The sequence below is a fragment of the Tribolium madens genome, unplaced genomic scaffold (genome assembly GCF_015345945.1).
Source record: "Tribolium madens isolate multiple individuals breed KSU strain unplaced genomic scaffold, Tmad_KSU_1.1 Scaffold_1;HRSCAF=32;Tcas5.2_LG8, whole genome shotgun sequence".
Classification (NCBI taxonomy): Eukaryota; Metazoa; Arthropoda; class Insecta; order Coleoptera; family Tenebrionidae; genus Tribolium; species Tribolium madens.
In genome coordinates this window covers 9,092,798-9,104,166 of record NW_025400984.1, presented here as the reverse complement: position 1 = coordinate 9,104,166, position 11,369 = coordinate 9,092,798, and the positions used below count along the sequence as shown (strand labels likewise).

General features: G+C 33.2%; 2 protein-coding genes across 2 annotated transcripts; both read left to right on the top strand.

The window, feature by feature from the left end:
• Nucleotides 1-39: 39 nt before the first annotated feature.
• LOC123016238 (glyceraldehyde-3-phosphate dehydrogenase 2) lies at nt 40-1,578 on the top strand. The gene is made up of 2 exons (XM_044416503.1): nt 40-129; nt 450-1,578. Exon 2 carries the CDS (start codon nt 455-457, stop codon nt 1,457-1,459), a length of 1,005 nt encoding a protein of 334 aa, XP_044272438.1. The 5' UTR covers nt 40-129; nt 450-454; the 3' UTR covers nt 1,460-1,578.
• Nucleotides 1,579-8,140: 6,562 nt separating this feature from the next.
• LOC123016329 (aquaporin-11) lies at nt 8,141-11,368 on the top strand. Its single transcript, XM_044416662.1, has 4 exons — nt 8,141-8,333; nt 8,400-8,590; nt 8,775-9,188; nt 11,111-11,368. The coding sequence occupies exons 1-4, from the start codon at nt 8,269-8,271 to the stop codon at nt 11,305-11,307; spliced, it is 867 nt and encodes a 288-aa protein (XP_044272597.1). The 5' UTR covers nt 8,141-8,268; the 3' UTR covers nt 11,308-11,368.
• Nucleotide 11,369: the final 1 nt, after the last annotated feature.

Here is an 11,369-nt window from a genome sequence, read left to right as displayed (position 1 = left end):
CCCCAAAGGCACACGTTGTGCGCATGCGTCGCGGACACGTGACCAGGGCGTTTGATTTTTAAACGTCGCATTTGCCCTTCAAATGACATTTCGGTCTTGGTGGTCGTGCATAAATCACAGTTTTTAATCGTAAGTAAAAAACTTGTATTATTTCCTTATTTATCATTGATTTCATAGCGGCGATGAGTTTGAATAATGTGAATTTGAACAATGTACGCGAGCTTGTTATTGCTTTTCTCGAATTCATTCAACCCTACTGGGAGCAGTTTTTATGGAATTTGGATCTTATTTTAAACCGTATGGCTTGTCACGTATCACGTTTAATACAAATTTGTCGCGTTTTCAAAATTCTAAATTCTGCAAGCTTCGAATTGGCCGAAATCAACCGGCGAATTGATGACCTCCATGACCTTGTCCAAAATTTAATAGGGCTTTTTTTCTCGTTTCAGCGAAAATGGCTAAAATTGGAATCAACGGTTTTGGACGTATTGGGCGTCTGGTCCTTCGTACGTCTTTGGAACGGGGAGCTAATGTCGTCGCTGTCAACGATCCCTTCATCGGACTCGACTACATGGTCTACCTCTTCAAATACGACTCGACCCATGGCCGTTTCAAGGGCGAAGTGAAAGCCGAGGGGGGCTTTTTGGTCGTAAACGGCAACAAGATCAGCGTTTTCAGCGAACGCGACCCCAAGGCGATTCCATGGGGCAAAGTGGGGGCTGACTATGTCGTTGAGTCCACCGGCGTGTTCACCACCATTGAAAAGGCCTCCGCTCACATTGAAGGAGGCGCTAAGAAAGTGATCATTTCGGCCCCGTCAGCCGACGCCCCCATGTATGTCTGCGGTGTCAACTTGGACGCCTACGACCCCTCCGCCAAAGTCATTTCTAACGCTTCCTGCACCACGAATTGTCTAGCTCCCTTGGCTAAGGTCATCCATGACAATTTTGAAATCGTCGAGGGGTTGATGACCACAGTTCACGCCACCACAGCCACACAAAAGACTGTTGATGGTCCTTCGGGGAAACTGTGGCGTGACGGTCGTGGAGCTGGCCAAAATATCATTCCGGCTGCGACTGGGGCTGCCAAAGCTGTGGGGAAAGTCATCCCGGCGTTGAATGGGAAATTGACAGGAATGGCGTTCAGAGTTCCCGTTCCGAATGTCTCAGTTGTGGATTTGACCGTTCGTTTGGGCAAACCGGCGACTTATGATGAGATTAAAGCCAAGGTCAAGGCGGCAGCTGAAGGGCCCTTGAAGGGGATTTTGGGGTACACTGAGGAGGAGGTCGTTTCGTGCGATTTTGTTGGAGATACACATTCCTCGATTTTCGATGCCAAAGCTGGAATTCAACTCAGTCCAACTTTTGTCAAGTTGATTTCCTGGTACGATAACGAGTATGGGTATTCGAGCCGAGTCGTCGATTTGATCAAGTACATCTCAAGCAAAGATTCGGCTTAAGTGGGTTTCATATCCATTGAGAAGAAGACTAGTCTAGATGTAAGACACACGATTTATTTAAATGTACTGTGTATTTTTATGATTATTCATCCATCATTGTAATAAATGGTCAAAATTAAGGGCAATAATCGTTCTTTTACCTTTTCTCTTTGTACCAGTGAGGATATTTTCTATTAGGCAATAAAACATTGTAATTGTGAAATAAACATGGTGACATAAATGATTCATTACCGTTATTCAAAAGCACGACGATAAGATTTCGCGTAAGTTTGTGATTTTTGTACTCAGGAAACGAATCAGTTGTGTTTTGATTTGCTGCATCAAATGTCTCTGTCATCACTACAGACTTTGTATTGAACACGATTTTTTTTCGAAAGGTTTTGACCTCTGAATTACATTATTACAGATGTTCAAATAATAACAAAGTTGTTTGTTATCTTTAAATTGGTCAGTGTAAAATTGTTATTCATCTAAAAAAAATGGTCTTTCGCAACTGAAGACTCATTTACGTTAATTTGATAAAAAAGATCCAACTTAAAGATGAACTTTGTCTTAAATACAATTCATTTTTTATATGATGGAAGTGGTAAAAATAACAATAAAGATGATAACATGGAAATCTGCCTGAAACAGAAAAAATCAAAAGGTCAGCAGATGAATTTTGGATCAGTTTTTGATGTTTCGGTGCGAATTTTAAATGTTAATTTTTATTTATGAAGTTTTTTTTCTGAATAACAACAAAAGCATAAAATTGTCTGCTTTTTGCCATTTAAGGTATAAGAAAAAGCAAAAATAAAAAAAAATTCTTTATAAAATTGGTAAAAATGCCAAAACTGACATGTAAAATGTTTTTTTTCTACTTTGCGTCATTATTAACTAATTTAACAGATTCTCAGTGCGTTAACAGCAGCCTAGTGTATTTTTGTGTTTAATATTCGTGAAAATGTCGTTTGAAGTAAAAAAAACCGCAAAATAGAAAAAATTGTGCAAAAAAAAAAACATTACAAAAGGTCATTCAAGCAATCGTTTAATCCTCAACTCGCCGCTACGCGGTTAGTATCGGAATTTCAAACTCTTCCTACCGTGCAACTCGTATGTAATATACTGTTATTTATGAACTTCTTATCTGAGACGTAGTTAAAATCACAAATATCTATCAAATTGATATATTTCGAAGGGCCAATAATCAGTTGTGCAAATTTTGGAATTTAATCTAAATTGGGTGGAATTACTGGAATTCTTTTTGTAATTATCAGAACTACCGGAATTAATTTGGAATAAAAGTTACGGAAGTTAAGAAATTCAGGAATCTAGGATTTTCAGTACCCGGAGCGGATATTTGTCCTTAACTCCGGAACTATTTGGCGTAGGCCCTTATGTTAGGTACGTTTGTATAAGCACTTTTCCCTAAAATTAGCAAGCAAAATTAGAACGTGTTATACATTTCTGTAAATCCCTATAGCACCTCTAGGGGTGTGAAAAACGCCGTTTGAACCGATTTTAATGTTTCTGAATTTTTTGATTTTTTCAAAACTCTGAAACTATTAGGTGTGAACCCCCATGTTTGATACTGTTGGAAAAAAAAAACGGATATGAAAAAAAAAACTGCAAAAAAGTGAAAAACGCGATTTCTCGAAATTCGAAACGCGTTTTTTTTACAAAAATTATGAGATCTATGGAACAATTTAAAAAACATGTCGAAAACCCGGAGTCGATCGAAGTTATAGTTTCGGCTAAGGAAGCAATTTTAGGTTTCAAACTTTTGAAAAAAAATACATAACTCGGAAACTAAAGGGACTTAGGCGAATTTTCCCGACAATTTTACATAAGAGACGGTCAATTAAAGAAATTAAATTGGAATTATTGAAATTATTGTTATTGAAATTACTGGAATTTTTTGGAATTACGGAATTTTTTGGAATTACTGGAATTTTTCTGAAATTACTTTAATTCTGTTTGGAATTTTCGGTGATAATTTTTCTTTTGAAGATTACGTCGAATTTCTTAGAACTATTAATTTGGAATAGTAGAAATTAAACTGAAAACAAAGGAAATAAGGTGGATTATTGGAATTACTAGAATTTTTAATGGCCCCTCAAAAAATTGTGAAATAAAAATAACGCACAAAATTCATATTTTCAAACAGGATTTTATTCTTATAACTGCTACATTTTGACGGTATTCTAACATTTATGACGCCATTATATTTTGAGTAATCACGTTATCATTATTTTTTTTAAATGGCAACCAAGAATTTTCTTGACTGTTTTTGGTAATAGGTACATATTCTTCTATCTTTTTAGAAGAAAATATTACCAATAACAGTAAACTAAAATGTTGGTTGCTGTTTAAAAAAATACTGATAACGTCGTTATTTAAAAACCATTGACTTTATAAAGAATAGTATGTATTTATAATAAAAATGTATCATTTACAAAAATAAAATCGATCTATTCGAGGATTTAAAAAACTACCCATAAAATAATGAATTTTGTGCGAAAATAATTTGAGGGATAAGAAAAAGCAAAAAAACATTTATCTTTTCCAAAATTTACAGTAATTATGTATATTATTAAAATTATGTAATTTATTAAAAAAAAAATAGGACGAGTGATTTTCAGTAACATCAAGCTAATTAATTTATCAACACCAATACTGGAAAATTTGTGAGAAATATCACAAATCGCTAGTTTTTTCCTATCAAACAGCCACTCTCCACGATTTCGTGAACCTGTGTCCATCATTTAAAATGTTATTCATGTTCTCCTATCTGTCACCAGAAATCACCAACTGATAACACGCAAACATCACGAATCTTGTAAATAAATACCGTCTGTAGTGAATGACTAGTACACATCATCATGAACAATTACCTAATAATCACTGCCTCCGTTATCGCCATGAGTCGACCTCTCTTAAACCCCAAAGGTCCCATCCACGAAAATTACGCCCTGAATTGTCTAGAAAAAATCGCAACGAGACAATTTTACAAAAATTACTTAAATTTGGACATCCGATTTTTAACAATTCTGACCACGAAAGCCATGACTTCGCCCGGATACCAAATCCAGAATAAAATAATAAAAAAACTCAACAATTTGCAAATTTTTAACATTGAAGTGATTGACGATGACCGAAATGACTTTGACACGACGATTTTGCCACGTTTCTATCTCTTCGTGGTCGATTCCCTCGATAATTTCGATAAGAAATTGCAAGTTTTGACAGAAGTGACCACCTACAATCCTCGTGCTTTGTTCTTGGTTTATTATTCAAATGTTGGGAGGAATCACAAGTCAAACGCACGAAAAATCTTGGAGAAATTTTGGCAAAAATCGATAACTGAAACGGCGGTTTTGATTCCGACAAATTTGAAGCATTTTATTCTCTACTCGATGGAATTTGCCCTAAAACCGCAAAACCACTGTTTGGAAGGCTCCAAAATCGTGATTGCGGATTACTGTACTCGGGGAGAAGTCTTGTACAATACGAATTTCTACCAAGGCAAAATTTTCAAACCCTTCAATAACTGTACTTTAGACGTTGTAGCAAATCCACTCGAACCGTTTGTCATCAACGAAAATGAAGGATTCGAAATAACACTTTTGAAACAAATCGGACAAACTCTTAATATCACCTTCAATGTGACTATAACCGGGGAGGATTCCTGGGGGGTTAAAGAGGAGGGTGAGTGGACCAAAGGTTTGGGGCAAGTCTACAACAATTCAGCTATTGGTATTGGTAATTTTTATGTCGCTCCTGAATATATCCAAGATTTTGCCAACACGGATGCGTACTATTTATCGGGGCTAGTATGGATAGTACCCATAGCACAATATGTGCCCAAATGGCGCGTCCTCACTGTCATTTTCAGTTGGTACTTGTGGATACTTTGCGTGGGGGTAGTTTTCGTCTCTGCCATTTTATTAAAAGTCACCTCAATTTCAAACAATCATTATAAAAAATTCGGTAATGATTTGCTTGCAACGTTTCAAGTTATGATAGTGACTGCAGTGGATCGCCAACCACGGTCTGATTTTTCAAGAGTTATTTTCATGGGTTTAAACATTTTCAGCATAATTAATACTGCGGTTTACACGAGTTCGCTCATTAATTACCTCACTTTGCCCCAACGCGAACCCCAAGTTGACTCAATCGACGGTGTTTTGTACAAAAATTGGGATATCGGGGGTTTACCCATCTATAAAGACATTTTCAATGTCACAAACGACGAGAAAGCCATGCAAATTTATGATTTATTCCAAGTTAATGAATCACTTCACATTTGGTTGACTAGTGTCGGTGATGATGGTGACACGGCAAGTATCGTAAATTATGTTTTTCTTGATTATTTACTAGCGAAAAATGATCCATTAGTGACCGATGCTAGGGGTAAACCTAAGGTTTTTATCCTCGAAGATAGGATTTTTACCTATTCGGTGGTTATGGTCACCAATAGGGGTTTCCCCTTTTTGTCACGATTTAATAAAGTGATTAATTTAATGACAACACATGGATTAGCCAGTGCTATGGCAAGGAGATACACTTACGTTTCACGTAAAAGAAGTCAAGATGAAAGTGGGTTTGTTCAAGCATTGACTTTGCATCATCTTCAAGGAGCCTTTTTGGTCTTGGTTTTAGGGTATATTTGTGGTTTCGGGGTTTTTGTGTTTGAATTTGTAATTGCTTTAATTAAAACGAGATTAAAAAGGAAAATAAAACCGGCAAAAAAGAAATATATCAGAGTTTTATTTAAAATTTCCGACTACAAACATATTAAATGAAGTGCTATTAAAAAAGCAAAATTTTTTCTTTCTTTTAAAAATTGATCTAAAACCCAATTCTCAACCTTAGAAATTAATGGTGGATTTAAAAATAAATTAATAGCTATAATGCAGACACGAATATCAAGTTTTCAGATTTTCTATAAAAGTGACAAAGGAAGATAACATATTTTGTAAATGTTAAAATAGAAAATCCACTTTTTGAAGTAACATTTTAGAACATTTCATAGATTTTTCAAAAGTTCTCTATTAATTTTAATTTTGTTCAGCCCCAATTTTTTTATTTTGAGAAAATTGAAAAAATTCACAAGTTTACAGCAAAACACGTGTTTAGGTACATCTTTTTTTTTATTCGAAAATTATAAAAAAGACGAAAATTTTGAATAACATAGAAAACGACAACAAACAAGTTTCTTAAAAACAGAGAATTTCGAATTTATATAATTAATTAATTTGAATGTATAACAAAGAAAAAATAAATAAAACCGACAAAAATAAGTAAATTGGTAGTTTTACTTCAATTTCCCTCGTATTTACCAACAATATACTAACAAATTACAAAGTTGAGGTTTGAAAACTAAAAAAAATCTTTTTTTAAAATCTAAAAATCAGACTCAGTTTTGAAACTTAGAAATGAGATTTTCTTCAAAAATTGACAGGTAGTTTTTGCGAATTTCTTAATTTTTTATGAATCAAATTTTGTTATTTTTTTGCCGATTTTCATGTAAAAATACAATTTGTTAATATAAGAAGATAATAAATTTCTCATTTTAATTTTTAATTCTAGGAAAAAAAAATTAAGTACCTAAATAGATAAAAACGTAAATTTTGCTGTTGTTTTTTTAAGAAAATTGAAAAAATATACTTTAACACAAATTTATAGTAAAAGACGTTTTTAAATCTTTGTATTTTCATTTGTAAATAATGATTTTTTTTAGTATTTGTAACAAAATTTAGATTTTGTAAAAAGTGCCAAGTGAATGATAACAAATTTTGCGAATGTTGGAGTCCATCAATATTGCTGACATTTTTTTGTCAATTTTCATCAAAAATACACTTTTTTAAGTAATATAATAAAACATTTCATAAATGTTTCAAAACATCTCCATTAATTTTAATAGAAAAATAAAATAAATCGATGACAGACATGAATTTTGTTCAGCTCCAATTTTTCATTTTGAGAAGATTTAAAAAATACACAACTTTATACCAAAATACGTATTTACATTTTTTTTTTCATTCGACAATTATAAAAAAAAACGAAAATTTTAAGTAACTGTAAGAAAATTCAACAAACTAGTTTCTTGAAACCGGAGAATTTCCACTTCGTAATTCATAATCTGACAAAGGAAGAAGATAAAACTAGCAAAAAATAACATTACTAAAAGGGTAGTTTTTTTTAAACTTTCGTTTTATTCGCGACGAAAAAAGTACCTACCAAAATAGACGAAAACATGCTGTTGCAATTTTTTAAGAGAAAATTTAAAAAATACTTTAATTAAGTACACAAATTTATAATAAAGCACGTATTTAAACCGTTTTTTTTTCATTGGCGGTTATAAAAAAAATGTTCAACAAAAAAAATCAGTTTCTTTCAAACAGAAAATTTCGCTTTCATAATTATTATGGATACAATTTTTTTTATTTTTAGTTTCTCTTGTCTTGACAAATATCAAATTAACTATCATATCTGTTACTTTTGGAAATTAAAAAAGTCCACCCTGTATTATATCGAGTACAATAAACTAATTGCAATTGACGCAACAAATAGTAATTTGAATAATCAAGGTCTTGCTGTATTTCCCTCCCATACAGACAGCACACGTGCTAGTGACAATTTTTCTTTCACGATTTTTGGTGGCATCTGTGTGCGTATGTTTTAAAATTAGACCACAAGCCTAGAAAATACTAATTATAACGCCACTAGCTTTTGATTATTAGATAGTCGCGCGGCCTTTAACAATGTCCAAGTGAATAAATTACTGAATAATTTTTAAAATTTTTTATTGTGAAAAAATTAAAACAATGGCGGCCAGTCTAGCCCGAAGAGTGTCCCGATTTTTTAAACGCATGGGACTGGTGGGTTATAGGTGAGATTTGAAAAATGAGCGCTCAAATAATTCGGTTATTTTCGTGATAACACTTATCTCTTCCAGTAAGCGTCGGAATATATTCGGAATTCATCCTCTAGTCATTTCCACAACTTACATAATCTTAGCTCTGTTTTTGGCGGCTTTAGCCCGAAAAGTGCTCAACTTATTGCTAAACGACAGTCTTTTCAAACGCATGATATTGGAATTTATCGCAACTTTGGAATTGTGTGCCGCTTGTTTCGAATTAATTATCGGTAAGTGAGTAAAAAGAGGCCTACCAGACTGGGCCCGAATCATTCCCTGATTCCGGTCCTGAGTATCTAGGCCGACATTACCGTTGAATGTAAGGATTGTCCAGTGCCAATAATCGCTGCACGATTAAGAAATTCAACAACATTATTAATTTCAAATTGAACAAAAATTAATTGATTTTATCAGTTGCGGACAATTGGGGGATTTGGGCCTACGCCCTTTATCTCTTCATTCTAACAATATGGTGGAGTTCAAGTTGGGACACTGCAACAGCATGTCCCTACAGCCCCATCGAGGAAATCCTCGAAGGTTCTCAAGACGTCAGCAATGCTGCTTTGCTCATTTTCTCGCAGATTTTGGGTGCTTTAGTCACATTTCGTTATGTACAAATTTTATGGGCGATGGAATTAGTTGAAACGCATCGGAGTAAAGCATTTGAGGATTGTATGGCCGATTTGCAAGTGCATATGCTCGTGGGGGCTGTCATTGAAGCTGGGGGGACTTGTCTTTGCCGACTGGCATCCAGAGTTCTCAGCGATACTCAAGTCAAATTTGCCAACGTGTTGGATGCGTTTTTCGCCACCATGATGGTGGTCGCCGGTGAGTAAATAGTATATTGCATCACAAGTAGAGATAGCCGAGCTATTTAAATAATAAATGCGAGGTTACAAAAATCTTCTCCTCCGTGTTTTATACAATTTTTTTCACTACTAGTACATTTATTACCCTAAAATTATTAATATTAATGGACATGTTGCCTCAGACATGTCGTAATTTACAACTACAGTGGAACCTTGTTAAGTCGTTAAGTCCCAAAAAAAGTATTCAAGTTATCGAGAATATTACTTTTTCATACATGGTTTTATTTTAAATTTACACAATGAACTTCTTAAGGCACAAAATACATAAATATAAAAATAAAGTAAAATAAAAATTTAAAATTGCGTATCTATGTGAATAAAAAATATGGAACCAAACTAATTGATGAAATAGGGCAAAAATGTGATGTTTTATCAAGAATAATTTTTTTCAAAATTTTCTTTTGTTTTTGAGTTCTACATTTTTTTATTTATATAGATTTTAATTTTGACAAAAAATTGCATAAATCAAAAACGAAACAAAATTTCGTTCTCAAAATACGATCACATTTTTTATTTTATTTTAATTTATATTATTATTTTTTGGAAGCAAATAATTAAAAAAAAAAAACGCTTTATATTCACCCTATATAGTGTGTCCCTGGATAGGTGAAACAATTCTCGATTTAAATTTTCGTTTTCTGAAGTTTAGCCCTGCTTGGTTAAAGATTAACTTCTAACAAAATTTTGGCTTTGAAATATCAAGTAAGCTTCGGAAATATTCAAAAACTTATTATTTTACTGTAAACTGCCTTACCACAAAGAGTTATAACTATCTTGGAAAAAAAATGTTGTTTTTGAAATTTGGTGTAGGGCCTACATGTTGCTTCTAAATTTTTATTAATTACTTTTTGTCATATTTGATTCATAAAAGAAAAAATAGTGATTTTTTAAATTTCCAAGGCACGCTCGATTTTTCAAGCAGGACCTGAGCAGGGCTGAACCCCAAAAAAATAAAAATTAAATTTAAATCGAGATTTTTTATCTTTTTTATATGTATATTTTATTAATTTGCTTTCGAGGTGACTGAAAAAAAAAACTTGTTGAAAAATGTCTAATGTATTTTTCCTTTTTTTTTCGAAAAAGTTATCAATCACAGACTTTGAATTTTGTGTAAAGAAACGGAAAACACGTGCATAGTGCAGAAATTAATCTAATATGCATAGTAAAATTGCGGGAATTTCAAAAAAATTCGACTTATAGAGGATTATTATACTTGAGGGGTCCGCAATGTATTAGAGATAAAATTACATTGATTTCTATTAGTAAATGCTTGGGACCAGCCAATCACTTCGACTTATCAAAATTATATGTATGTAGAGGTTCGAGTTATCGAGGTTCTACTGTATTATTTATGTTAATTTCATACTTACAGTACAGTACAGTACTTACCTGAGATATTAATTTAAGTTGAGAGTATTTAGTATTTCAACACGAAATAAGTCTATTTGTTGTTTTGACAAAAAAAGAAGAATTAGAGATGGGCGTTTTTATTTCATTTTGCATTAATTTCATCTCCCCATACTTCCGTTAGTAGTTGGTATGACAATAGTTTTAAATAATAATATTCTATACATATTTGTATTATCCAACATTGGTATTTACCCATCTCTAATACATTATTGCCCTTGGTCAATAATGACAATGATTATTGTCCACTAGGTGAACTTCACAACCCCTCGACAAACTAAATAATTGTATTTTTAACAATGGTAGTGAAAAAACGAAATTATTTAAACTAAAATAAGCCGATTGAGACTTATCCAGCGATTTCTCTCAGCTGGACAAGAGCACTAAACGGCTAAAATCGAAATAGTATTCAATCACTTGATTGAAGACTGACATTTTTTGAAAATTATTAGAATTTTTCTTTGATTTTTTCAGCTTTTAATTTCTCGGGGGGTTATTACAACCCGGCCCTGGCGACTTCGTTAAAACTCGGCTGTGAGGGGAATACTTTCGTCGAGCATTTGGTTGTGTACTGGATTGGGGCCACCATAGGGTCCGTATTGTCGGTTTTGATTTTCAAATCGGCTCCGGTTCAGGAATATATGAGAAGTTTGAAAACCAAAGTGGATTAATTTTGGGTTTTTGTCCCGATCTAGTCATAATTGTGATAAATAAAAGGTTTTTCATTTATAAC

Excerpts from the sequence above, each read along its gene's own strand:
- LOC123016238 (XM_044416503.1), top strand. The coding sequence starts at position 455 with ATGGCTAAAATTGGAATCAACGGTTTTGGACGTATTGGGCGTCTGGTC.
- LOC123016329 (XM_044416662.1), top strand. The coding sequence starts at position 8,269 with ATGGCGGCCAGTCTAGCCCGAAGAGTGTCCCGATTTTTTAAACGCATG. Across the intron at positions 8,591-8,774 it reads TTGTTTCGAATTAATTATCG|TTGCGGACAATTGGGGGATT; the intron begins GTAAGTGAGTAA and ends TGATTTTATCAG. Across the intron at positions 9,189-11,110 it reads CACCATGATGGTGGTCGCCG|CTTTTAATTTCTCGGGGGGT; the intron begins GTGAGTAAATAG and ends TGATTTTTTCAG.